The 26,489-nt window shown below is 47.8% G+C and overlaps 3 protein-coding genes across 5 annotated transcripts; 2 read left to right on the top strand and 1 right to left on the bottom strand.

Annotated features, from left to right (window-relative positions):
* Positions 1-150: 150 nt before the first annotated feature.
* On the top strand, positions 151-24,157 carry LOC136189126 (cytoplasmic dynein 2 heavy chain 1-like). 2 transcript variants are annotated; one of them, XM_065976971.1, is made up of 63 exons: positions 151-1,304; positions 1,367-1,615; positions 1,673-1,746; positions 1,794-2,156; positions 2,597-2,792; positions 2,844-3,200; positions 3,257-3,396; positions 4,930-5,304; positions 5,491-5,734; positions 5,781-5,930; positions 5,982-6,184; positions 6,239-6,394; positions 6,455-6,566; positions 6,617-6,787; positions 6,841-6,999; positions 7,070-7,426; positions 7,483-7,659; positions 7,716-7,886; positions 7,942-8,242; positions 8,306-8,544; positions 8,612-9,018; positions 9,078-9,190; positions 9,240-9,445; positions 9,504-9,680; positions 9,730-9,899; positions 9,966-10,377; positions 10,441-10,539; positions 10,597-10,754; positions 10,810-11,056; positions 14,303-14,454; positions 14,512-14,656; positions 14,708-15,110; positions 15,164-15,396; positions 15,455-16,048; positions 16,102-16,239; positions 16,288-16,562; positions 16,611-16,734; positions 16,790-16,911; positions 16,967-17,053; positions 19,223-19,349; positions 19,400-19,874; positions 19,926-19,983; positions 20,040-20,145; positions 20,206-20,325; positions 20,384-20,518; positions 20,567-20,710; positions 20,768-20,857; positions 20,917-21,033; positions 21,095-21,172; positions 21,234-21,365; positions 21,425-21,898; positions 21,968-22,123; positions 22,174-22,255; positions 22,308-22,450; positions 22,506-22,565; positions 22,621-22,725; positions 22,783-22,899; positions 22,949-23,062; positions 23,121-23,222; positions 23,275-23,477; positions 23,524-23,605; positions 23,659-23,775; positions 23,829-24,157. In XM_065976971.1, the coding sequence occupies exons 1-63, from the start codon at positions 291-293 to the stop codon at positions 23,985-23,987; spliced, it is 12,966 nt and encodes a 4,321-aa protein (XP_065833043.1). In that variant the 5' UTR covers positions 151-290; the 3' UTR covers positions 23,988-24,157. The 2 variants fall into 2 exon arrangements, with proteins under 2 accessions (XP_065833043.1, XP_065833042.1); XM_065976970.1 differs by having other exon boundaries at positions 7,942-8,248.
* Positions 24,098-26,160, top strand: LOC136189132 (E3 ubiquitin-protein ligase MYLIP-like). The gene is made up of 5 exons (XM_065976979.1): positions 24,098-24,239; positions 24,292-24,482; positions 24,547-24,761; positions 24,809-24,992; positions 25,048-26,160. The coding sequence occupies exons 1-5, from the start codon at positions 24,147-24,149 to the stop codon at positions 25,751-25,753; spliced, it is 1,389 nt and encodes a 462-aa protein (XP_065833051.1). The 5' UTR covers positions 24,098-24,146; the 3' UTR covers positions 25,754-26,160.
* On the bottom strand, positions 25,634-26,488 carry LOC136189133 (dnaJ homolog subfamily C member 24-like). 2 transcript variants are annotated; one of them, XM_065976981.1, is made up of 4 exons: positions 26,387-26,488; positions 26,202-26,328; positions 26,084-26,149; positions 25,634-26,034 (listed from the first exon to the last, which is right to left on the bottom strand). In XM_065976981.1, exons 1-4 carry the CDS (start codon positions 26,471-26,473, stop codon positions 25,895-25,897), a joined length of 420 nt encoding a protein of 139 aa, XP_065833053.1. In that variant the 5' UTR covers positions 26,474-26,488; the 3' UTR covers positions 25,634-25,894. The 2 variants fall into 2 exon arrangements, with proteins under 2 accessions (XP_065833053.1, XP_065833052.1); XM_065976980.1 differs by having other exon boundaries at positions 25,682-26,034; positions 26,084-26,152.
* Position 26,489: the final 1 nt, after the last annotated feature.

Genomic DNA, 26,489 nt, shown 5'->3' with positions numbered 1-26,489 from the left:
CGCGAAATTTTCATGCTATAAAAGTTAAAGTTAAATCCTGCCTCAAACTCTTTTATTTTCATACACTTTGTAGACACTTGTTTAGTCTCCCTGCGATTATTCAATATTGGAGTAGACCAGTGTTACGAGTGCCGTAATGATTAGGCACGAGGTGAGTTTACGCTTGTAGACTGTAGGAGGATCGCTCTGCTCTTCTTCGTCTCTTTCTCCACACTAAAGAGCTACCAGAGACTATTGATAAGCACATTCGCTTCCAACAGGGTCTCCGTTGAGAACCCGAGAGAAAAAACATGTCGGACGACTCGCGCAAAGCGTTCGTTCTCGCAACGACGTCAAACTATTTCGGCGTCAGCAGCGCCGACGCGTCGATCGTCGATCTGACGACGTCGACAGCGCTCAACTCCTTTCTCGACGACGGCAACGTTCCCCTCTTGGCGGCGCGACGCGAAGGCGCGAAAAAAATCGGCTTGAGCAACAAAATCCGCCCGCCGAACGAAACGGGCGTCGTCGACGACGCGAACCTTCTCGTCTTCTTCAAACTTCGTCCGACGGTCGTCACCCCTGACAACGTACATAGCAACGTGTTCGTTTCGTCGATGCTCGACGATTCGCCGGCGTCGTCGCTCTATCACGCGGTGCGTCGCGTCTACGCGCCGCTTCTTCTCCAAGACGACGCGTACAGTCGCAATTTCGATCCAAAATTGCAGAATCTCCTCGGCGAATTGGAAGCCGGCTTGGGCAGCGTCATTCGACGTCAGGGAAAGAAATCGTCTCGCGTCGCGGACGAGAACGCGAGCTTGGGCGGCATTCTCACGCCCGTCGACGAATTTCAATATTGGGTCGAATCGTCCGTTTCCGGTTCGAAGTTGGACGCGCGCGAACGCGCCGCTCACTTTCGCGAGCTCTTGCAAACGATGGCTAAAGATTTTGCGTCGGTCGGCGAACGAGCGCTCGTCGACGCCGTCGAGCTCGTCGAAGTGACGCAGGACACGCTCGACGAAGTGTGGAAACAGACCGATTTCGAGCCGCCTTATCCCGAACGACGCATGGTTCGTCTGATGGACGTCGTTGGCGGTGCGTTGTGCTGTTTCGTGCAGCGTCAGCTCGGCGAATTGGACTTCTGGCGTGGACCCTATCACGCCGTGAAGGAATCGTTGGCCATGGGGCAGATGGTCTGCGAGAAATGGGCGAGTGCCGTGGAACAGTTGACCGGGCAGATGTGGAAGCGCTATGGACCGCATCCGTGGAAAGGGGAGAAATACTCCGCTGAAGGAGTGCAGCAGTTTGGACGAAGACTCGAAGAAGTATGCATAGGAGATCACGATAAAAAACGCCGCCAAAGAAGCCCCAATTCTTATTTCTGTAGATTTCGACGCTTCGAACTGTGCACGAGCATTTGGTACGTTTACTTAGTTCACAGGAGAGCGACGAGTTGCGTACGTCGGAGGCGTTTTCGGCCTTTTCCGGTTTGAATCCCTTGCAGTATAATCCGTACACGCAACCTCTCTGGACGGCGGCTGTTAGCCAATATGAGCGACTAATGGCTCCGGCGGAGAGTCGAATTGCAGGAAAACTGAGGAGACAATTTCGCGACATCAAGGCATCAGCTCATCAGGTTTCAGAGAGTGCTTGTTCAATTAAAAAGATTTTTGGTTTAGTAGCATTTGTTTAGCTTTTACGAGAGTTTCAAAGGTTCAAGGAGCTTATCAAGCGTCCAAAGATCAGTACGGAATTGGCGTCAGAGAGGTAGTCAAATCCTCGTACTTTCTCAATTCATGCATGTTCATTCTTAGAGAGACGCTCCTGGGTCAGCTGGCGGCTTACGTCAAGTCCATGCGAGACGACTATTCTGTTCACAGTGGAAGTGGCGCTGCGTCGTTGTCATCAAACGAGACCCGAGATTCCGTATCTGCGGCAAAGGGCAAAAATCTCTCCGACGTCGTTAACAACGTCGTGTTTGCTCGTCAAATGGAAGCGAAAGTGAAGGACACTCTGGAAACGGCGGAGCAGCTCTTGAACGACTTAGCTGGATTCAAAGCTTTTCGGCGAGAAGCTTTGGAATTGCAGGACGAATTGGACGCCTATCAGCGAGACCAATTTGACAACTGGTCGCGAAGCACTCAAGCCGCCATCGACAATAGGAAAGATCCATTGGGGTAAGGTGCCGCTCTGGCACGTCTGGGAAATTAGAACCACCAACCTTTGTCACACCCTACCCTGTGGTAGGCTGACCAAAATGTACTCTTGTTACTACGTGCATGCATATATATACATATATACACCCGACGTGCGCAGAGGAGTCAGAGCTCGTGGCTAGCTTGGCTGAACTTTCCCCAGGGTGGCCTAGTGGTCGCCCAACGGCATCAAGGGTGATACAAAAGCACGCCTCCCTAGTCATGATCACCACTCCCTTGTTTTTAAATACTTCTACGTGAAAGAGGCGCGTTTTTTGGTCAAACGACGCATTTCTTTGTTTGCCTTGCAGTTTTATCTAACACTGTAGTTTCCAGACATCGGAGTTGATTAGAAGGACCCCTTTTAGCTAGGATAGTTCATAGCAGTTATTTCTACTTGGACAACTGTATTCTATGTGTAGTCTGGAAACGACGGGTCGACTGATGGAATTGGGACACAAGGATCGAAAGCTGCGCGTCTTCTACAGTGACCGGTTGGTTACGTTGGTGAGGGAAGTGCGCCAGCTTGCCGCTTTGGGATTCACGATTCCGGCGAAGATACAGCACACTGCAAATACGGCGAGCAAATTTCAGAAACACGGGATCATACTGAAGCAGGTGCCGTGCTTTTCGTTGTCTCACCGACGACTTTGATTCGTTCCATGACAGGTTGCTCACTTCTATAACACTATCGATCAGCAGATGATCGTCAGTCAGCAGCCAATGATGATCGACTCGGCCAAGGCGTTCGAAGCAGTTATAAGAAATCCGAAGGAGGGGGCCGTTGATAAAGGCGATCGAGTACAAATCACGTGGGACGATCCGCAGGAATTGGAACGATACATCGGTCGTCTGCAGGCCGTCGCCGACAAATTGATGACGGAAAATCGACGGTTGAGGAAGTGTCACGCAGTCATTGGCGACAAGGTCGTTCAATTGATGAACATCGACTTGTTGAGACAGAAGCAGAAGTGGAAAGACATTCTTTTGGATATAAGGCAAATAATGGCCTCGTTGGTTCAGCAGGTACTGTACATGGCAGGGGGCATCGGCGCTATTGGTAGAGTAATGCTTTTCTTCAGGGATTTGATCCTTCCTGCATGAAACTGTGGAAGAGTCACTGGGATCATCAGCTGTACAAAGCTCTAGAACACCAATATCAGATGGGCCTCGAAACTCTGAATGAAAATCTCCCGGAAATTAAAGTGGAAGTCGTTTTCCAGTAAGTGAAAAAGTCGATGACTACTTCCCAGGGTTCTGCCCACATGGGTTGGTGGGGTCCCCACTCGCCTATCGCCGACCCATACTACTAAAACGTTATGACGGCCTGTCCCTTGCAATAATTACTGCAGAATAGTTGGCCGTCCGCTTGCAATAATTACTGCAGAGGAGACGGCTACACCGCGTCTTTTTCAACGTAGATGAGATGCCACATCATTTTATCCCGTGTAACGTGCACAGTACGGGACGTTTTTATCATAGATTTTTTAAAATTGTCTTGACGATTTTTTAAAATTGTCTTGACGATGTTTAAAATTTGTCTTGACGATTTTTAAAGTTGTCTTGATGATTTTAAAAATTGTCTTGACGATTTAAGGAACGACTGAAAATAGCGCACGGCGCGCCAGTACTGTCAGTGTAGCGCACGTTCCGCGATGCCCGTACGTTATAGAGGCGGCATGTAGCCCGGCATGTATCACCTAGATTTTGCTGACCAAGCTTATTGTCGTTACTAAGCATCCGTTCGCTTTTTGCCTCCAAAGAGCGATAAAATGTCTTTAGAGTAGACTCCCAATGCCCTTTGCGGCCAATTCTTCGCCTCTTCTTGCTCGTATGAAGCGTTTTGTCATGCGTTACAACTGACGTCATATGTAGCGTGACAGGGCGTGCCCTGCGTACGTTGCACGCGTTTAATTGTCGATCTTTCGCGTTTTCGATTGATTTTTCACAAAATTCGTTTTGTTTGTGGGGTCAGAAACGCATTTGCGGCTGATTAAGAGTGGTTTTGGTTCAATCAGCGCACTTTTATGGTGAAAAGCTGCAGTTGAAGTGACCCCAGCAGCGTTGTTGTATATATACCCAGCATTTCCATATACCTATCAGTAGCAGGAGCATGAGCTCTTGGCTAGGATAGAAGGGAGTTGGAAACTCTCCCCAAGGGTTTGACCATCATGGCCCGGTGGTCGGTCATTCTCCTCACCCGACAAGGGCTCCGGCCTTCCTAGTCCAATAGCTCCGCTGCGCCTGTGAGATACCTCTGATACCGGATAAACCTCCATAGCACCGTCTTCCGTGTGGTTTGTATCAAGTGTCGTAACCTTTTTAAATTTTAAAAAAAATTTTACGTGAAAGAGACGCGTTTTTTGACCTTTTAACGCCCCTTTGAACGGTCAAACTACGCGAAAGGGGCCCCACTTCCGATTTTGATCAAAACTTTTGAACGGTACTAATACCGACTGTATTAGATAAAAATTGTATATCTAAAGACAAATTTCGTTATAAATTCGTCTACAGAAAAGAATAATTCCGTCCCCATTGATTTTTAAGGACTGTAGTGATACTGAAGAGTAAGACCGTCCCCATTGATTTTTAATAACGATTTTTAAAAATTGTCTTGACGATTTTAAAAATTGTCTTGACGATTTTAAAAATTGTCTTGACGATTTTTAAATTGTCTTGACGATTTTTTAAAATTGTCTTGACGTTTTTTTAACGATTACTCGTTGTATTCCTGACATGCTTCATTTTTCGTTAGGCAACAGCGCTTGCAATTTCGTCCTCCTTTTGAAGAAATCAAAGCGAAATATTACCGAGAAATGAAAAAGTTCATGTGCATTCCTTTTCACTTCAACGGAGTCTCGGTCATCAGTCAAAAAAGCGGCTCGGCAACGTCGACGATATTTTCTGCGATGGTCGATCGGAATGCCAAGTCGTTTCATGCCGTCTATCGCAAAGCCGAGGCGCTGTTTCGTCGACTCGTTGCCGCGTTGGACATATTTCGAGACTGGGTCATCCTGGGCCAAATCGATTTGGAAGCGTTGGTCGACGAACAGCTGGAAACGGTACAGGATTGGGAAAAGAATTTCAGGGAGCTAAAGGCCAAAGGAAGAGAGGCAGAGAAACTTCCAAGGTAAAAAAGAGAGGTCCGTCTGCAGAACGTTAGTCTGCATCTTGTGTGTACTGGAGCTCTACGCATTCCATATGGAGACTCCGTAAGGGAAAGGATGCTAAATCATTAGACTGTTAATAAAGAAACGTCGGCCTTCTAATAATGCCCTTGTTTCCAACCTGACAGTCGACATTCTTTCTTTTTTAGTTCTATCAAAGTGGATTGCGTCGTCGTTTCGACCGTTCCTGTAAAGGCGACGATTGACGATCACATCCAACGACTCTACGACTCTCTGCTGTCGTCGTTGCGTCGTTCGATAACGCTAAACGTTCAATCGATTGATACTTTTCTTTCGGGTGCCGTCGACGATCTCTCGACGCGTCCGCAAAGCGTCGAAGAGATAGGAAAGGCAAATCAGCTGCACACTGAACTGTCGTCTAGAAGGCCGCAGGTAGAAAGAGAATCTCGTGTTTTGGCTGTTGATGACGGTGTTCTAGATTAAGCCGTTGTTCGAAAGAGCCGAGATGAAGAACAAGTTGCTTCGATCTGTTGCCGGGGGCGGATCGGAGCAGCTAGCTCAGCTGCACACTCGCTGGGATAAATTCGAATTGATGTTGGAGTCGCACGAAATGATGGTCAGGGAGCAGGTACGGACCGTTTCTCGAAAGGAATTGCTTTCACTCACCTAGTGCCTTTAGGTCGATTCCATGAAGGCTGGAGTGGAGTCTAAAGTAAACGCTTTTCATCAGAACATGGAGAAGTTTTCGGCTAGATGGCATCAGCTCAAGCCGAAAGACGTCGATTTGGATCGAGATGACAAGGCACTGCAGGACTCGGTCGTTTCGCTCAAAGAGAGACGCGCTGAATTCGACGAACTTCAGGAGACGATGAAGAGCATCGAGTAAGGAGGGGAACCGCGTTCTGCTGTTTCCCCGCGTGGAAGCGTTTTCTTTAGAGCCGAGTGTATGCATTTCGGCATGACAAAGCCGGACTTTTCGTTGGCCGAAGAGATTCGCAGCGACTTGGAGCAGCACGAAGAGATGTGGAAGATGTTCGAAGATTTCCACTCGGGTCTCGAAGAGATGACCAAAGAGGATTGGATATCGTTTAGGTAAACGGAATCGAGTTCATTAGCAAACGAAAAAAGCGCGTCTATTTTTTCTTGTTTTAGAACGAAGTCCTATCTATTTGACGAATTTCTCGCGTCCTGGTTTGAAAAGATGAGAGCCAAAGAACCGACGACTATGACAGTGAGACTGACGAGAGACGTCGAAAAATTTCAAGTGAGTTCACCTATGTTTTCATTTTTGATTCTATGATTCTTGCTTTGCAGGAGCTCGCACCTCTTCTCAAGTACGTCCGAGGCGACGTACTCTCTCCCGAGCATTGGATGGAGTTATTTCACCTGGTTGGCCTGCCCAGGGGCACATCTCTTGACAAGTTAGCCTTTTCCGACATTCTTTCCGTCTCCGACGTAATCGTGGCGAAGAGCAGCGAAATTAAAGTATCATTTAACGCCGTCTATACGAATATCAAAAAATCTATCGCCGCTTCTAGGAATTGAATAGTAGAGCGCAGGGAGAGGTATCCATCCGAGATGCACTCCGCGAGCTGGACATGTGGGGAGCCGGCACCGTCTTCACGCTTACAGACTATTCGGATACAAACGCGAAAACTTTGAAACTGATAAAGGACTGGCGCGATCTCGTTAACCAGGTACAGTAATCAAATTAATTTTTAAAGGGATTATAAATAAATGAAATGGTCGTTATAAATTCTTTCTTAGGTGGGAGACAATCAGTGTCTTTTGCAAACGCTCAAAGACTCGCCCTACTACAAAGGCTTCGCTGACAAAGCGTCGCTTTGGGAATCGAAGCTCGCCGATTTGGACGAGTACCTGCACAATCTGAATCAAATTCAGCGAAAGTGGGTCTACTTGGAGCCGATTTTCGGCCGAGGGGCCCTGCCTCGGGAACAGGGTCGCTTTCGTCGCGTCGACGACGACTTTCGTTTGATAATGATCGACATCGCCAAGGACAATCGCGTTCTGTCGCTCGTCGCTCGACCCGGGCTGAGAAACGTGCTGATTCAGTTGCTCGATCAATTGCAACGATGTCAAAAGTCGTTGAACGAATTTCTTGAAGTCAGTGGCCCCCCGAGTTCATTTATACAGGCAAATATTTTTTCGTTGGAATTTAGGAGAAAAGATCGGCGTTTCCTCGATTTTATTTTATTGGTGACGACGATCTACTCGAGATATTGGGTCAAGCAACAAATCCCGCTGTCATACAATCGCACTTGAAGAAGCTGTTTGCCGGCATTCACAGCGTCGAATTCGATCAAGAGCACGCGCACATTGTCGCAATGAAGAGCCTCGTACGAAAACAAACTAGGAGATTTTAGGTTTAGGTTTAGCCAATATGATTATTCAGGAAGGCGAGGTTGTTCCTTTGAAGCGCCCAGTCGTCATAACGACCGAAGTGGAAGTCTGGCTGCAGCTGTTGGCCGACGAAATGAAGGATACTTTGAAGGAGATGCTTTTTGAGTGTTTATCAGCCGGAAAACGAGGCAACGCTGTGAATCCGGCAGATTTTCCGTCTCAGGTAGAAATAAGACATTGAGATCTCGCATATGAGATATTTTATTGTGTGTTCTTAGATTCTCTGCTTAGCCGAAGGGATACAGTTTACCGAACGTTGCGAAGCGGCTATTCGAGGACGAAGTCTCGCCGAATTTCAAATTGAAATGGAAGGTCAGTTGGAGAATTACACGACGACGGACGTCAGTTCGTCTTCGGGCGATCGAGACGCTGCAACAGTCGTGCTCGAGTTGAAGTTGAAGGCGTTGATTCTTGACACCGTTCATAACATCGACGTCGTTCAGAAGCTCATAAGCAGCGAAACGAAGTCGGTGGACGAGTGGACGTGGCAGAAACAGTTGCGATTCTACGCGGACAAAAGCAAGGGTAATTTTATCATTGAGCACACGTGGCACCTATCTTACCGGCGTTTCTGTTTTTCAGAAACTTGTTTATTGAGAATGTGCGATGCCGAGTTTTTCTACACGTTCGAGTACCAGGGCAATGCGCCGAAGCTCGTCCACACGCCTCTGACGGATAAGTGCTATTTGACACTGACGCAGGGCATGCACATGGGCTTGGGAGGAAATCCCTACGGTCCGGCCGGAACGGGAAAGACGGAGTCGGTGAAGGCGTTGGGAGGATTGTTCGGTCGTCAAGTGCTCGTCTTCAACTGCGACGAGGTTGGCACGGAGGAAGGATAGAGGGCTCTTTTTGTAACGATCCTTTCTCTTTTTTCTCTCTCTCTAGGGTATTGACGTAAAGTCAATGGGTCGGATATTCATTGGACTCGTGAAATGCGGCGCTTGGGGCTGCTTCGATGAGTTCAATCGACTCGAGGAGGCCGTCTTATCGGCCGTCTCTATGCAAATTCAAACCATTCAGGCGGCGCTGAAAAGCAGAACTGCACAGACGGAGCTACTCGGTCGGCAAGTGGACATCAATCCGAATTCGGGAATATTCATCACGCTCAATCCGGCCGGAAAGGGATACGGCGGTCGGCAGAAGCTGCCCGACAATCTCAAGCAACTATTTCGTCCAGTCGCCATGTCGCGTCCGGACAACGAACTCATAGCCGAAGTCATTCTTTTCTCGGACGGTTTCAAAGAAGCGAAAGTTTTGGGCAGACGTCTCGTGGCAATATTTAACATCTCGAAGTAAGCGTTTGCCAATTCTCTTTTCTTGCGGCACGCCTTCTTCTACTCATACTACGTAGGGAAATGCTTTCGGTGCAACAACACTACGACTGGGGTCTCCGGGCTTTGAAAACGGTTCTGAAGGGTGCTGGCACTTTACTACAGAATTGCCGCCATTCTGGCACCGACATAGGTTCTTAATTTTATGCAAATAGTTTTCCTCGATCGATGTTGTCTTTTAGATGCCAAGGTTGAGGCGCGTCTCATTGTTCAGGCTCTTCGAGTCAACACGTTGTCCAAATTGACTTTTTCCGACGCCAAACGATTTGATTCGCTCGTTCGCGACGTCTTTCCCGACGTTCCCTTTCGCGATATTGAGTACGAAAAGCTGGAGGCGGCCTTACGGGCAGCGTGCGAGGAATCAAACCTGACGATCATTAAATCACAGGTTTTGGGCAACGATCAGAATAGAAAGAAAGCATCGCGTCTCACCTTCGACTCTTTAGGTGTGCAAAGCGCTGGAGTTGTACGAGCAACTTCGTCAACGCATGGGCGTCGTCGTCGTCGGTCCGTCGGGATCTGGAAAGAGCACGCTCTGGCGAATCTTGCACTTGGCGCTCGAAAAGATAGGCCAAAGTTTGAAGCAGTACACGGTGAATCCTAAAGCGATGCCAAGGACTCAGGTACGGCATAAAATCTGGCAATTATCTTCTGTCTAATGTTCTCTCGCAGTTGCTTGGACACATTGACATGGACACTCGCGAATGGTCAGACGGCGTCTTGACGTACAGCGCTCGTCAGGTCGTCAAAGAGCCGGTCGACGTTCATTCGTGGATCGTATGCGACGGCGACATCGATCCAGAGTGGATAGAGTCCCTCAATTCGGTTCTAGATGACAACAGGTGCGCATTCAGCGACAGCATTCTTGCCTCGTTGTAACGCGTGTGTTTTTTTTTTCCGGCGGTTAGGCTCTTGACCATGCCGTCAGGTGAACGCATTCAGTTCGGTCCGAACGTGAATTTTATTTTCGAAACTCACGATCTCACTTCCGCGTCGCCGGCGACTATTTCTCGCATGGGAATGATCTTTCTCAGCGACGAGGACACGGACGTGAAGGCGGTCGTGTCTCAGTGGCTGCGAAATCAGCCCGAAGAAGATCGGAAACGATTGGAAGGCTGGCTTGAGGACTACTTCGACAAGGCACTCGAATGGGTGCTGAAACAAAACGACTTTGTCGTAGAAACAACGCTCGTTGGAACGGCGTTGAATGGGCTCTCGCACCTGAGGGGAGTTAGAACGAAAGGAGAATTTGCCTGTGCACTGATTCGAGGCTTGGGCGGCAATTTGAAGCCGAGTGCTTTTGCCAATTTGGCTAAAGAGGTGAGAGGAAGTTGAGAGGAACTGTGTCGTTTTTCTAAACAATAGCGGCTTTCTGTTCTTTAGATCTTTCATTTGACTCACGAAATGGCTCCTGATCAGAAGAGACCACAAGATACGTACTATGACGAGCAGTCTGGCCGGCTCAGAACGTATCAGATGGAAGTAACGAGCTGTTTTGAACTAAGCAACGAATTTTTTTCCAAGACTCTATTTGTCTAGATTCCCGACGATTTGAGAGTCAACGATTTTTCGTCAGGCTCCCTTCCAGTCATTTTGACAGTCGACGTTCAGCGAAGCTTGGATTTATTCTGGGCTTGGCTTCAGCCGGACAACAAGCAACCTTTTGTTTTAGTCGGTCCCGAAGGCTGCGGAAAGAGGTAGACCTTCATCTGAATATTTATTGATTGTGTGAATATGTGCCCTTTCTTTTAGTTTGCTGCTTCATCACTGCTTTGAAAAGCTTCGCTCGACCCAAGTTGCTGTCATTCATTGCACGGCACAGACGACTGCTGTTCACGTGCTTCAAAAGCTCAGCCAAACGTGCATGGTTATCAGCAGCAACACGGGACGCGTTTATCGGCCCAAAGACTGCGAACGCCTCATTCTGTATCTGAAAGACGTCAATCTGCCAAAACCGGACAAGTGGGGAACGAGTCAACTTATAGCCTTTCTTCAACAGGTGAGCTAGAGTAGTTAGTGGCCAGTGAATATTCTCATTTTTTGTATCTGTCCGGAAACCATTCCGGACAGATATCCTTTTGTCCGGAAAATTTTGTGCGGACATTACTCAAAGTACCTTTACGTTTAATTGTAAACTGACGCGAAACACTACAGTGAACTATCATTAGATTCCACTAAGAAATTTGTAGGCACACGCAGTCTTATTAGTCTCACCCCTGTTAAATCCTAGTCTACCTACAGTACCGTTCAAAAGTTTCGGGCGCCCCTCCCCGAAATCCCGCTCCCGGCTCACGTACACTCTCCGGTTAGGTATTTTGACGAAAACCGGCCTGCAGCTCACCGCTACGCAGTCAAATATTTGGCTGTGAGCGTCTGTCTCATCGTCAGTTTGTTTCTTAGCGTAGCGCACGTTTGGTTGCCATTTATAGAGCCGACATGACACTTAAGATTTTTGCTGACCAAGCGTATTGCCGTCGCTGCGTATCCGATCGCTTTTCGCGTTCAAATAGCGGCCGAATGTCTTTAGAATAGACTCACAATGTACTTCGCAGCCAATTTTTCGCTTCTACTTCGCGTATAAAGCATTTCGTAGCGATGGCGCGTACTGCGTCACGGTTGCGTCAATGTAGCGTGACAGGGCGTGTCTTACATACGTAGCAGGCGTTAGTCGTCGTCTTTTCGCGTTTTTCAGTTGATTTGGAACAAAATCGTGTTCAGCATCACGGTCAAAATTGCATTTGCAGCCGATTGGCATAGTTCTCGATTCAAACAGCACACGTTTTGGTGATGAATAGCTGCAGTCGTGGTAGCCTGTGGGGGTTCCTATATAAATACCCAGCATTTACATGTACTTATCAGTAGCAGGAGCAAGAGATTGTGTGGCTAGGATAGAAGGGAGCAGGTACATGTAACTCTCCCCAAGGTGTGACCATCACAGGGCTCTGCCGAGAATTTTTTCAGTGTGGGAAGAAGGTCTGGAAAACTGTCCAAGACACTTTTATGAATCGTCTAAGGCAAAATTGTCTTGGACCATTTTCAAAACTGTCTTGGACCATATTTAAAACCATTTTAAAAATTGTCTTGAACGTTCGAACGGGAAGAAGGCAAAGGCATACGGAGAAGGCAAAGGCATAGGGAGAAGGCAAAAGGCATAGGGAGAAGGCAAAGGCATAGGGAAAAGGCAAAAGGCATAGGGAGAAGGCAAAAGGCATAGGGAGAAGGCAAAGGCATAGGGAAAAGGCAAAGGCATAGGGAAAAGGCAAAAGGCATAGGGAGAAGGCAAAGGCATAGGGAAAAGGCAAAAGGCATAGGGAGAAGGCAAAGGCATAGGGAGAAGGCAAAAGGCATAGGGAGAAGGCAAAGGCATAGGGAAAAGGCAAAAGGCATAGGGAGAAGGCAAAAGGCATAGGGAGAAGGCAAAGGCATAGGGAAAAGGCAAAAGGCATAGGGAGAAGGCAAAGGCATAGGGAAAAGGCAAAAGGCATAGGGAGAAGGCAAAAGGCATAGGGAGAAGGCAAAGGCATAGGGAAAAGGCAAAAGGCATAGGGAGAAGGCAAAAGGCATAGGGAGAAGGCAAAAGGCATAGGGAGAAGGCAAAAGGCATAGGGAGAAGGCAAAGGGAATAGGAGAAGGCAAAAGGCATAAGGAGAAGGCAAAAGGCATAGGAGAAGGCAAAGGGAATAGGAGAAGGCAAAAGGCATGGGGAGAAGGCAAAAGGCATACTGTAGGAGAAGGCAAAAGGCATAGGGAGAAGGCAAAAGGCATAGGGAGAAGGCAAAAGGCATAGGAGAAGGCAAAGGGAATAGGAGAAGGCAAAAGGCATGGGGAGAAGGCAAAAGGCATAGGGAGAAGGCAAACGGCATAACGTTTTAGTAGTGTATGGGTCGGCGATAGGCGAGTGAGGGTCGGGGCCGACCCATGCCGATTCACGTGGGCAGAACCCTGCCATCATGCCCGGTGGCTGGTCAATTTCCTCACTTTGGTTAGATGTCCCCATGCTTCGGCAAATCCAACTTTGCAACTGCGGAGTCGTCTGCGATGCCAGAGGGTACCATGTCATGACATGTCCTAAGGATGGCGGAGCGATTCGTCGTCATGACATGGTACAAGACATCTGGTTCCGCATGCTGCGATCAGTCAACTTCCGCTGCGAGCTAGAGAAGTCCAACGAATTTTCCGACAAGAAAAGACCGGACATTGGCGTTTATAACTTCGATCAAGGAAAAAAGATTCTTCTGGACGTCAGCATCACGCACCCCCTAGGGGTGAACGTTCAATCTCAAGCGGCGAATGTCTCCGGCTTTGCGGCGACCCAAAAAGATCAAAAGAAGGTCGACAAGTACCGGGCAGTGGCTGGTTCCCTCGGCTACCTCTTTGACCCTCTCGTCATGGAGGTGTACGGCCGTTGGAGCCCCATTGCTCGGGACTTCTTCCGCAAGGCCGCCGTTCGTCCTTCCATCGACTTTGTCAACGATCGCGCCGCATTCGTCAATTACTGGCGCAAACGTCTATCGGTGGGTCTCCAGCGTGGCAATGCTACCATCATTCTCAACAAAATCAAGGCCATCTTTCCATGCTCGGCGACCCGCGCCTCGTCACTTCCCGCCAACACCGATATTCGGTGCTTTGGCAGTGACCTTCACTAACTGCATCTAACTTCGTCTCACACATACCCCTTCCCTCTTTTACATTTTCGTTGGTCGTAATAGTCTGCCCTTACCCGTTCTGTCTAACCCACCCCTTCATTTATGTTTACCGATAATATACTAACTTGACAAGGGCTTCGGCCTTCCTAGTCCCACTCTCTCCGCTGCGCCTGTGAGGCACCTCTGATAGGGATAAACCTCCATAGCACCGTCTTCCGTGTGGTTTGTATCATGTGTCGTAATGTTTTTTTTCTACTTTTTAAAAGTATTCTACGTGAAAGAGGCGCGTTTTTTGAACGTTTAACGGTCTCGTAGGCGCGGAAGGGGGCCTCAGTGCAAAGGTTGCCTTGTACTGACTTTACAGAAGATCACAGTCACAAGTGGCTCGTTTATTTGAACTTTTATCGGTCTAAACTCTTGTAGACAGCGGGGTCGGTGCATTCGTTCTATTGGATCGGCATGAGCCGCCCCCGACCCTCACTCGCCTATCGCCGACCCATACATACTACTAAAAATCAGCTATAGAATGCCGCGTTCAGTGAATATTTTAATTTTTTGTATCTGTCTGGAAACCATTAAGGACAACTTGTCTTCTATAGGTCTTGACGTACAAAGGCTTCTACGATTCCAACTTGGAATTCGTAGGCCTCGACGGCGTTCAAATCGTTGCCTCGATGAATCCGGGATCGACGATGGGACGTCACTTACTCACAACGAGATTCACTTCGGTCGTTCGCCTATGTTCCATAGGGTAAGGGGGCACACGAAGAAAACGACTGAATGTAGCAATACTTTTTTTCTTCTTCAGATATCCTGACCACGATCAACTCCACGCCGTCTACGGTGCCTACCTAAAGCCCATTCTACATCGAACATTATTGTCGCACCCTGTGTGGGGCAGCACAGCGAAGGTACACGCGCTCGCGTTGTCAATGGTCTCCGTCTACGAACAGGTGCGATCACAAGTCGTCGCGAGTTTTTGACTTGATGAAACTCCGTTTTAGCTTCGTTCGAAATTCACGATTGACGATCATTCCCATTACGTCTTTACTCCGCGCGATCTCACCGATTGGACGCTGGGCTTTCTTCGCTACGATCAGGCGGCGGCGGCGGCGTCCGCCGGGTCTGAGTCCGATCGTCTGCTTGAAATCTGGGCGTACGAAGCGCGTCGATTGTTTCGCGATCGACTCGTCGGTCGCGACGTGGATAAATTCGACGCCGTACTCGCCTCGTCTCTTCTCTCCGACTGGGCAATGGATCAAAGTCGAATAAGTACGAACGACGTCTACTACGTCACGTGGGGAACGACGGCAGCGGGATCAAGCGCTGGAAAAGCAGGTCGTCAATTGGGTCGCCTAGTTACAGACGACTTTCAAGAAATCGCAGCAAAAGCTCTAACGTCCTACGGTAGAAAGTGAAATTCACGAAAAAATTGACATTGAGATATTTCTCTTCTTTAGCTCGTGAAAATAGTGCTTTGAATATTCTCATCTTCAAAGAGGTTCTCAATCACTTGGCTCGCGTCGATCGCGTTCTCACGAAGCCGGGCGGTTCGCTCCTGCTCGCAGGCCGAAGCGGCGTCGGTCGGCGTACAGCCGTCGCTCTCGTCTGTCACATGCACCAGCTCCAACTCTACACGCCGAAGCTGTCTCGCGGCTACAGCCTCAAGCACTTCAAAAATGATCTTAAAACGGTAGGACAATACTGCGTTTTAGTTCGATATATATATAATCAATACCGATGTGCTTCAGGTCGTGCAAACGACTGGGATCGACGGTAATCAACTCGTGCTTCTTCTCGAAGATCACCAATTCATCGACCCCGCTTTTCTCGAAATGGTTAACAGTCTCCTCAGTGCCGGCGAAGTGCCCGGCCTCTACACGCCCGAAGAATTGGAACCGCTACTTGCGACGATTCGCGACGCTGCGGCGCAGGAGAACTTTCGCGGCTCCCTTTTCGCCTATTTCGCTCGACGCGTTCAAGCCAACTTGCACGTCGTCGTCGTCATGGATTCGTCGTCGCCGGATTTCGTCAAGAATTGCGAGTCGAATCCGGCGTTTTATACGCGCTGCTCGTTCCAAGCGATGGAGTCGTGGAGTCGCGAGAGCATGCTGCTCGTGCCGAGCATCGCTCTTCAGCAGGCGGCGAAGACGCGCGCCGAAGGCGTTCACTGGTCCGAGAAAGAGATGAAACGATTGCCGAAACATTTCCTCGCCATTCACGAATCGTGCGCCGACGCCGGCAACGGAGCGACGCCGCGACGATACGTGACGTTTTTGGACACGTTCAAGGCCGTGTACAGCCGAAAGAGGCACGGAGTTCAAAAGAAGCAGAGCCATCTACAGGCGAGTTAACGTCACTCTCGTTGTGAGTTGGGTCGACGTTGATTCTTTTGTAGGCTGGCGTGGCGAAACTTAACGAAGCTAAGGAGCTCGTGGACAGTTTGAAGCACAAGGCGGCAGAGCAGAGTCATCTTTTGGCCGAAAAGCAAAACGAAGCGGACGCTGCCTTGAAGGAGATCACAATCAATATGGCGGTAACGCAGAGGGATCGAAACTCCCAACTTTTATTTTGATTGTTGTAGAAAGCGAGCGAGCAGAAAAGCGAAATGGAAGTACTCAAACAGAAGTTATCCGAGGAGTCTCTAAAACTGGAGCAGCGAAAGAAAGCGATTGACATTGAACTTTCTGAAATCGAGCCGGCTGTGAGAGAAGCTCAGCAGGCGGTCGGCAACATCAAGTCGGAGTCCCTATCGGAGATTCGATCGTTGCGAGCGCCGCCGGACGTGATTCGCGACATATTGGAAGGAGTGCTTCGACTCATGGGAATTTACGACACGTCTTGGAATAGCATGAAGAGGTGCGGGTCTTTGTGTTTTTCTCCGCTTTGTCGAGTCTTTATGCGTAGCTTTTTGGCGAAACGGGGCGTCAAGGAGGAGATAATCAACTTTGACGTTCGAAACGTTACGCCGGAATTGAGACAGGGCGTTTCAGAATTGCTGGAGAAGAACAAGAGATCGTTTGAGGAAAAGGCGAGAGGAGTTTTAGCTAATTTTCGTGCGCTTTTTGACGGTAACGCTTTTTCAGGTTGCGAAGCGTGCTAGCGCCGCTGCAGCGCCGCTCGCTGTGTGGCTCAAAGCCAATATTCGGTACTCGGAAGTATTGGAAAAGATCGAGCCATTGGAAACCGAACAAGCGGCTTTACAAAAGTTTGTTCCGCGGTTAATTTGACTGATGCCTCGTCGTACAGAGGCTGTTTTTTAGAAACATGCAACGATCTCAAGCAAAATTGGAAAAATTGCGTCAAGCGTTAGATTTGGTCGACAAGAAAGTTGCTGGAATGAGAGACACGTACGTTCTATCGTAGTGCGTTTTGTCCGTGACAGATGTACCAGACATCACTGTGGCGACAGAGATCTCTGTGACCACAGGTGTACCTGTGATCCACTGTGGCCACAGGTAAATTGTAAGAGACTGGCCAACCTATCTCTCTTGTAATAAATTGCAATAAATTGCAAGACACTGGCCAACCGCTCTTTCTTGTGATCAATTGCAATAAATTGCAAGAGACTGGCCAACTCCTCTCCTGTGTAATAAATTACAGTGAAATTGCAAGAGACTGGCCAACGGACTCTCTTGTAATAAATTACAGTGTAATTACAAGAAATTTATACGGAACGACTGAAAACACACGTTTTCCGTCGTTCCCCTTTTCTCCAATTCGTAAGAAACGACTGAAACGGCGCCCGGCGCGCCAGCATTCCACTAAGTGTAGCGCACGTTCCGCTATGCTCGTTATAGAGGCGGCATATATCACCTAGATTGTGCTGACCAAGCTTATTCTCGTTACTACGCATTCGTTTGGTTTTTGCCTCCAAAGAACGATCAAATGTCTTTACAATAGACTCACAATGCACTTCGCGTCCGGTTCTTCGCCTCTACTCTCTCGTATGAGGCATTTTGTCATGCGTTAGCACTTACACTGACATCATACACTGACATCATATGTAGCGTGACAGGGCGTGCCTTGCGTACGTGGCACGCGTTTTATTGTCGTTTTTTCGCGTTTCTAGATTGATTTGCGACAAAATTCATTTGTTTTTGTTGTCAGAAACGTATTTGCGGCCGATTAAGAGTGTTTTTTTGTGTGCAAAGCTGCAGTCGAAGTGACCCAGGCAGGGTTGTTATATATATACCCAGCGTTTCCATATACTTATCAGTAGCAGGAGCATGAGCTCTTGGCTAGGATAGAAGGGAGTTGGAAACTCTCCCCAAGGGTTTGACCATCATGGCCCGGTGGTCGGTCATTCTCCTCACCCGACAAGGGCTCCGGCCTTCCTAGTCCAATAGCTCCGCTGCGCCTGTGAGATACCTCTGATACCGGATAAACCTCCATAGCACCGTCTTCCGTGTGGTTTGTATCAAGTGTCGTAACTTTTTATAAATTTTAAAAATTTGCTCCGTGAAAAAGACGCTCCCTAGCAATTCATTCCACGTCTCTATTGGCCGACTCTTCTGTCCTGCAATAAATTAGAGTAAAATTACAAGGGACTGGCCAACTCTTCTCTCCTGTAATAATTTACAGTAAAATTACAAGGGACTGGCCAACTTATTTCTCCTGTAATGAATTACAGTGAAATTACAAGAGTCTGGACAAGCGACTCCCTTGTAATAAATTACAGTGAAATTAAAAGATTGTAATAAATTACAGTGAAATTACAAGAGGATGACCAACAGACTCTCTTGTAATAAATTACAGTGAAATTACAAGAGGCTGGCCAACAGACTCTCTTGTAATAAATTACAGTGAAATTACAAGAGAATGACCAACAGACTCTCTTGCAATAAATTACAGTGAAATTACAAGAGTCTGGCCAAAAGACTCTCTTGTAATAAATTTACAAGAGGATGACCAACAGACTCTCTTGTAATAAATTACAGTGAAATTACAAGAGGGTGGCCAACAGACTCTCTTGTAATAAATTACAGTGAAATTACAAGAGTCTGGCCAACAGACTCTCTTGCAGTAAATTACAGTGAAATTACAAGAGGCTGGCCAACAGACTCTCTTGTAATAAATTTACAAGAGGATGACCAACAGACTCTCTTGTAATAAATTACAGTGAAATTACAAGAGGGTGGCCAACAGACTCTCTTGTAATAAATTACAGTGAAATTACAAGAGGGTGGCCAACAGACTCTCTTGTAATAAATTACAGTGAAATTACAAGAGGATGACCAACAGACTCTCTTGTAATATATTACAGTGAAATTAAAAGAGGCTGGCCAACAGACTCTCTTGTAATAAATTACCGTGAAATTACAAGAGGATGGCCAATAGACTCTCTTGTAATAAATTACAGTGAAATTACAAGAGACTGACCAACAGACTAATAAATTGCAATAAATTACAAGATACTGGTCAACCGACTCTCCTCCATTTAAAATGGAGGCATCTCCTTTTTACCCTGACGCATCCTTTGATGCAGCCAGTAAGTCGTGCCCGATCTTTTCGTCTAGGTTCGAAACGAGAACGACGGAAGCTGCTCGCTTGAGAGTGGAGCTCGAAAAGGCCCAGGAAACCATCGCCGCTGCCGAGACGCTAGTCGGTAAGCTCAAAGGAGAACACAAGAGATGGTCGGGCCAGGTAAGGGTCTTCTTTCTGCGTGTGCCTTGTTCAACTACTGCATGTCGCAGGTTTTGGAGTTGACAGCGGAGTTAGAACACCTGCCGGAGCGCGCTCTCCTGGCTGCCGGTTTTATCACTTATCTCGGCGCTGCACCGGAGGACTTGCGTCGGCGAAAGGTGGAGTTGTGGAAGCAGACGTTGGAAGTCGACGAATTTGATTTAAAACGATTTCTGAGCACCGAAAGCGAGCTGCTTTGCTGGAAAGCCGAGGGTTTGCCCTCGGACGATCTTTCCATGGAGAACGCTTTGGTCATACTCCAGTCGTCGTCTCGTCCTTTTCTCGTCGATCCATCGCAGCGGGCTACCGAGTGGCTGAAGACGCACTTGAAAGACGCTCGACTTGAAGTCGTCAACCAACAGGACGGAAACTTTTCCACGTCACTCGAGTTGTCGGTGCGCTTTGGAAAAACGCTGATTATTCAGGAAATGGACACGATTGAACCCATTCTTTATCCTCTGCTTCGGGGGGATCTCATAAGCCAGGGTATAAAAATTAAAGAAAGAATCTGCACCGCGCTGAGCTTTTTTTGCTTAGGACCCCGATTCGCTGTTCAGCTTGGAGAAAAGGTCGTCGAGTACGCTGAGGACTTCAAGTAATTTTATTCTCTTTATTTCTTTGTGTTCGACTTGTTTTTATTATTGTCAATAGGCTTTTCATGACGACTCGCAGCCCGAATCTTGAAATTCCACCCTTTGCTTCGTCGATTGTGACCGAAGTTAACTTCACGACTACAAGAGCTGGCCTAGCGGGACAGGTCCGACAAACGTGTAGTCAAAAGCGTTATCACTGTAAATAATTGGTGCTTGCTATTCAGTTACTTGCAATGACCATTCAAAACGAGAAGCCTGGGCTAGAAGTTCGTAAAACGGAACTACTGCGAACCGAAGAGGAGTTGAAAGTCCAACTGGCTGCGCTTGAAGAATCATTGCTAGAAGTGGGTGGACTACTACTTCGAACGTGATCACGTATACGTATTCGTCTTTTTTCTCTAGGAGCTTGCTTCAGCAGAGGGAAACATCTTGGAAAACAAGTCGCTGCTGCAATCGCTCAACGAAACAAAAGCGAAGAGCAGCACGATTGCAGAATCTTTGGAAGAGTCCGTTCGTTTACAAAAGTCCTTGGATGAAGTAAGGGAGGGTAATACGAGTCGAGTCTTTGTTCAAGTCCTGCTATAGGAAAGAGACGCTTATCTGCCTTTGGCCGAGAATGGGAGTCGTCTCTTCTTCGTGATATCCGACTTGGCAAAAATGAACAATATGTATCGTTTCAGTTTGGCTTCGTTTCTTCGTCTTTTTCATCGAGCGCTCAAAACGAAACAGGTTCGCCGGACGAGACCGCTTCTCCTTCTTTCCAGCTATACTGTACTCTCTCTGCAGGAAAACACGACGACCGAGCTGCGAATAAAGTTCCTGATCAGCACGCTTCAGACTCTTGTGTATGAATACGTCTGCAGATCTCTTTTCAAGGTATTCTTGCGTTGACATTATCACGCGTCTTTTCCTCAAATCATTGCGTCGTATGTAAGGCTGACCGTCTCATGTTCGCCTTGCACCTTGTGCACGGTATGCATCCCGAACTGTTTGCTGAGCAGGAGTGGGAAGCATTCACCGGCCAAATCGTCTCGGACGTACTGCGAAGACAAGTACGTACGCTTTAGTGTTTAGGAAAAGGATTGAAAGTAATGTTTCTCTTCTGTCCATCAGGAGTCGTTGAAGTCCTTGAAAGAGAGTTTGCCGACGTGGATCGATCTTGAACGCGTTGCAGCTGTCAATCTCATCAAAGTAAGTATAAAGAAAGTCGTTACGTTTTGCGTGTCTATATGCGATTTCTTCCTGCGCGAAGACTGTTTTTAAGAGCCTATTTTCGTCTCTCTTGCTTCACGACGCTGACCTGTGGGCCAACTTTGCACGCAGTTCGCAATGCGAAATAGACATTCCTCCAACCGTACTTCAGAAAATCACTCTATTCCAACAAGTGCGACGCGACAAGTCATATAATCATATAATTATATTTATCACCTTATTTATTTCTAGATTTTGGTTATTCAAGCACTGCGTCCCGATCGCCTTCAAAGTGCCATGGAACTCTTCGCCTGTCGCGGTCTCGGCATGAAGCAGCTCAGCCTATCGACGTTCAGTCTCAAACGTCTCTACGAGAACGAAACGCTGCCGAACGAGCCGATTCTCATCGTAATATCACCGGGAGCCGATCCGTCGCAGGAACTCCAAGAACTTGCCGACGAAACGATCGGCGGCGATCGCTATCACCAAGTCGCCATGGGTCAAGGTCAAGCGGACATTGCATTGCAGTTGCTGCGCGACTGTGCTCGAGACGGTCATTGGCTCTGCTTGAAGAATCTTCACCTCGTCACCGCCTGGCTGCCGCAGCTCGAGAAGGAGCTCAATTCGTTGGAGCCGAGCGAATCGTTTCGACTTTGGCTGACAGCCGAGGTCCATCCGAAGTTTCCGGCTATACTTCTTCAGTCGAGCTTGAAGGTCACGTATGAGGTAACAATAATTCATTATAACCCGCTTGATTCCCTGCATAGTAAGTCTTAGCTTCTTGACTTTATTTAGGCTCCTCCCGGAATTCGTCGGAATCTTATGCGGACCTACGATTCGTGGACTCCTGAATTCGTATCTCGCGGCAAGTCGGTTGCACGATCTCAAGCACTCTTTGCCCTGTCGTGGTTTCACGCTATCGTGCAGGAGAGACGTAGCTACATTCCACAGGTGACGCAAGAGTAGATTCACTCTCTTTAGCGTTGACTTTAATGTAATAGGGTTGGACGAAATTCTACGAATTTTCACTTGGCGATTTGAGAGCAGCGTCAGAAGTCATAGACCGTCTCTTTGCTGAAGCAGGTATTTATTCCTTTGCACGCTCTCAGAAACGACTTGATAATTTGCGTTGAAGGAACGAAACCGATTCAGTGGGAATTCGTTCACGGTCTTTTGGTCAATGCTGTCTATGGTGGTCGTGTAGACAACACTTTCGATTTACGCGTTCTCGCTTCGTACTTGCGCCAGTACTTCAACAACGAGACTCTAGGATCGGAGGTAGAAGTTGACGGCAACGCTAAGCATTACACCACATTTGATGATGACCATGTAGAAGTCGAGACGCAAGCGCCTAGGCGGTGCCGTGGCCTTCCCAACCTCGTATCAATACAAGGTACGTTAAAATCGGTACTCACACCACAGTGGACTACGTATATCTTTGTCCTCAGGACTTTGTCGCCCTGATTCAATCGTTGCCCGATTCTGATAAACCGTCGTTTTTTGGTTTGCCGGCCAATATTGAACGCTCGGCTCAGAGAAGCATAAGTTCTCAGGTTTGCGTTTACAGACAACGTCGACTCTTACTTGTATTTTCGTCTACTGCCTTCCAGGTTATTAGTCAGCTGAAAATTTTGATGAGAGCCGACTTGGCCGCCGACAAATTCGACAAAGAAAAATGGGCACTTCAGCTTCAACCCATACTCAGTCTTTGGAAGAAACTGAATCAGGTACTGTAGTACGAGAGAAAAGTTAAGGCGTGTCTCACTGTGCATGAAGGGAACTGACTTGGTGAATAAAAAACTGCCTCCATTGGCTGAAAAATCGAATGCGACTCCTCCCGTTCTTCTGTTTGTCACGAACGAGCGCTATTCGGCGTTGAAACTGATGCAGGTGAGAGTCCAAGCCTCGCGAAGAATAGTAGGGTGCTGTATTATGCGTATGTCATCAGCAAGTGCATGCCTCTTTGTCGGCACTCAACAAAGTTATTCGAGGAACTACTCTTGTAACTCCGGCAGTTCAAAAGCTCGCCGCATCTCTTCTCCATCACCAGGTATTGCAGAATTATATGCTGAAATAATAAAAGTTTTCATTTCGATTGACAGGTTCCGGAGGCTTGGTCGACACTTTGGAACGGCCCAGACGATCCCGTGCACTATCTGCGTTCTCTCGTCGCAAAATCATTGGCGCTTGGATCGTGGGTAGAAAAGGCGGAAAATGGGACTCTGCTCACCGCAAGTGCGCTCGATTTGTCCGAGCTGTTTCACCCGGACACATTTTTAAATGCTCTGAGGCAGCAAGCTGCAAGGCACGCACGCCCAATCCCTTGTAGCTAAATTGAGTTCTTTCTTTAGAAATCTGAAATGTAGTATGGATGATTTGAAGTTCGTCTGTTCGTGGCGAACGTCAGACACACGCGGCGCCGTCACAGTCAAGGTACTGACAGAAGGGCCCTCGGTCGAAACTTTTATCAGACAGACTGTGTGCAGATCGAAGGGCTCCAGCTTGAAGGCTGCACCTTTGACGGAGCTCGTCTAACAGACAACCAACGCGACTCTCCCAGCGTTTCCGCTATTCCTCCCTGTTGTTTTGCCTGGGTGTCCAAAGTAGGACTTGAAGATATAGTGCCCAGTCAAGCTTATGTTTTGCTTTTGAGCAGGATGCTCCTGAGCCGTACTTGGCTAGCGATTGTATTTCCTTGCCTATCTATTACAGCGCCGAACGTGAGCATATCGTAACGCGGCTGAACGTTCCCTGCGGTGGAGATCAGGATCACTGGATTCAGTCGGGGGCCGCGCTCTTTTTGAAGAATCAGTAAACAGTATTTTTATGGTATGCGAAAAAAGGAGCGCGCTTTATATTGTATACGTCATAAACGTCTTTCGTTTGAATGACTACTATTGGTTCTCTTTATTTTATGTGCTGTCGTTTGTCCGTTAGTAGCTGCAATTGAACAGCTCGCTCTTCTTGGAGCGACATGAAGTTAAAGTGCATCATTATTGAGCCGAATTCCAAATGCCACGACTACATCTTCGAGCGCTCAGCAACGGGAAAGGATTGTTTGAAAAAAGTGAGCAATACACTGTAGTTTATTTTTTTCCAACGTCACATTTGGTCTTCAGATATGCGAAGAGCTTTCAATATTTGAAACTGACTACTTTGGACTGCAGTACTACAGCCCGTCCGGCACGCTGAAATGGTTGCACACTCGCAATCGGCTTCGACTACAGCTTCGCGGAAAGATTCCTTATCATCTCTTCTTTCGAGTCAAGTACTTTGTTCATCCGGACGCACTACTTCAACGCGAAACAAGGTAAGAATCTGTGCTTAATTAATAACACATTGAAAACGTTGTTTATTTTTTTGCGTCTCTCTAGACGTCTCTTCTTTGACGACATTCTTGACGATCTTCAGACCGGCCGTCGACTACGATTCCAACCGGAAGACAACATATCCAAAGCGACGTATCTCAGCGGACTTTTGCGTCAGATCAACTACGGAAACTATCCAGAGCAGGGCACCATTCGCTATCCGCAATACTTTTCTGGAGTCACCGATGTCGCAGCAGCACTGGAACACAGAAGAAACAAAGGTAGGCTCGCATGTCTGGATGCCATCTAATTGATTATTCTCTTGCAGGACTTTCTAAAGACATGGCTATTTACAATTTTCTCCACGAAGTCTCGTCGTGGGAACTGTATCAAACGTACGTATTTGACGGACTAGAGCAGGTGCAGGAGAATGGTCACTTTCGTCGAGTTTCAATCGGAATAAGCAAGAACGAGTTTCTCATATTCGATCACCGAGGCTTAATGATACAAAAGTATATAACGACGCTCAACGTATTCGACGTCTTAATTTTAGTTTTTTGGTTGCAGGATTTCTCAAGGCGCCATCAGACAAACATCGTACACGGCGTATTATTTCAGAATTAAGTACAGGCCGTCGTTGAAGGAGAAGGAACTGCAGACAATGGAATTTTCGTCGTTTCACCACGAAAGCCTTCATCGCGAAATTCATCGGCGCTTCTGGGAAATACAGGAATTCTATCGAAATTCGGACGAGGAGTCGTTGCCCGATCTTCGGAAAAAAGTCTATTATTCGTTCGTGGGCGATCTTCTCAAGGGAATGGGTTTGGTTCGATTTGCCAAGCGATATCGATCGTTCGTCTTCGACGTTGATACGAATCGCGACAAGGCGATCCAATCGGCCCGTTGCCGTCTCGACGCGCAGCTCGTCTCCCAAGTTATGACGACAGCGCAGCACAGCTACGACAACGCTACGACGTTTGCACGTCCGATGCCGACGTCAAGCGCCGTCAATCTGCTCTTGGCGAAAATCGAGAAGACGCTGGAAAAGATCGACGGCGTCGAGCTCGACGCCGCCGAGGCGAGGAAGAAGCGCGAGCTCGAGGAGCTCATGTGTTCGATTCGATGCAACGCGTGTCTGGAAAATGCTCGATCCATACGATTTGCGTGCGGCCACGTGTACGCGTGCACGCGATGCAGCACACTCATGCAAAGCTGTCCGGTTTGCAGGCAACGGGGCGATCGCCTGCACCTTTTCCTTCCTATTATTGTCTGATAACTTAACTTAGAGAGAGAGAGAGAGAGAGCTACTACTGTATGTGTGCTACAGCAGATAAAAACGCTCACATACAAAAAAAATACACGTCTCTGGGGATGAGTCTAATGTAGACCGTCTATTTCAATTATGGATTGGAATTCATTCGTCCTTCAATAAAACTTCGATGTTGAGTGAACAACCGCTACAAGATACGATTTCCGACTTGTCGTTTTCTGTTTCATCTCTTTCCAGGACGTACAGATCGCCACAGCGGCACGACCAAGTGTAGCACCTCTCCTCTATACAGGAAGTGATAGAAATATATTCCCATCATCATTACCTACCTACCGTCTTCGTATTTCATGCTACTCAGCCGAACGACTTCGGCAACGAACGCACGACGTTTGCTCTTCTCTGCTGCGGGAAACTTTGCCCATCATATTTCTTCGGGGACGTTTCTGTTTACCTGCTCGTTGGCTGTCGTACTTCCTACGAGCTTCGGGATCTCCGAGTATTCTCCATGCCTCTTCGACTTCCTGAAACTGGCATCGTGATTCGGCTTTCGCGTCGGCCGGCAGCCGATCCGGATGACACTGAGTGCATCGTCAAAAGATGCACTAGGCTACGCGATGTCAGAAAGAGTCGTCCTACTTGAAAGGCAAGTCGTTGATACGCTTTTCGAATAGCGCGACTATGCGCTTCAGGAGAAACACCGAGTGTTTCGTACAAATCCTTCATCTGCTCAATATTCCAG

The sequence above is a fragment of the Oscarella lobularis genome, chromosome 7 (assembly GCF_947507565.1).
Source record: "Oscarella lobularis chromosome 7, ooOscLobu1.1, whole genome shotgun sequence".
Classification (NCBI taxonomy): domain Eukaryota; kingdom Metazoa; phylum Porifera; class Homoscleromorpha; order Homosclerophorida; family Oscarellidae; genus Oscarella; species Oscarella lobularis.
The sequence above is the reverse complement of the archived record's forward strand: the minus strand, read 5'-3'. Positions and strand labels throughout refer to the sequence as shown.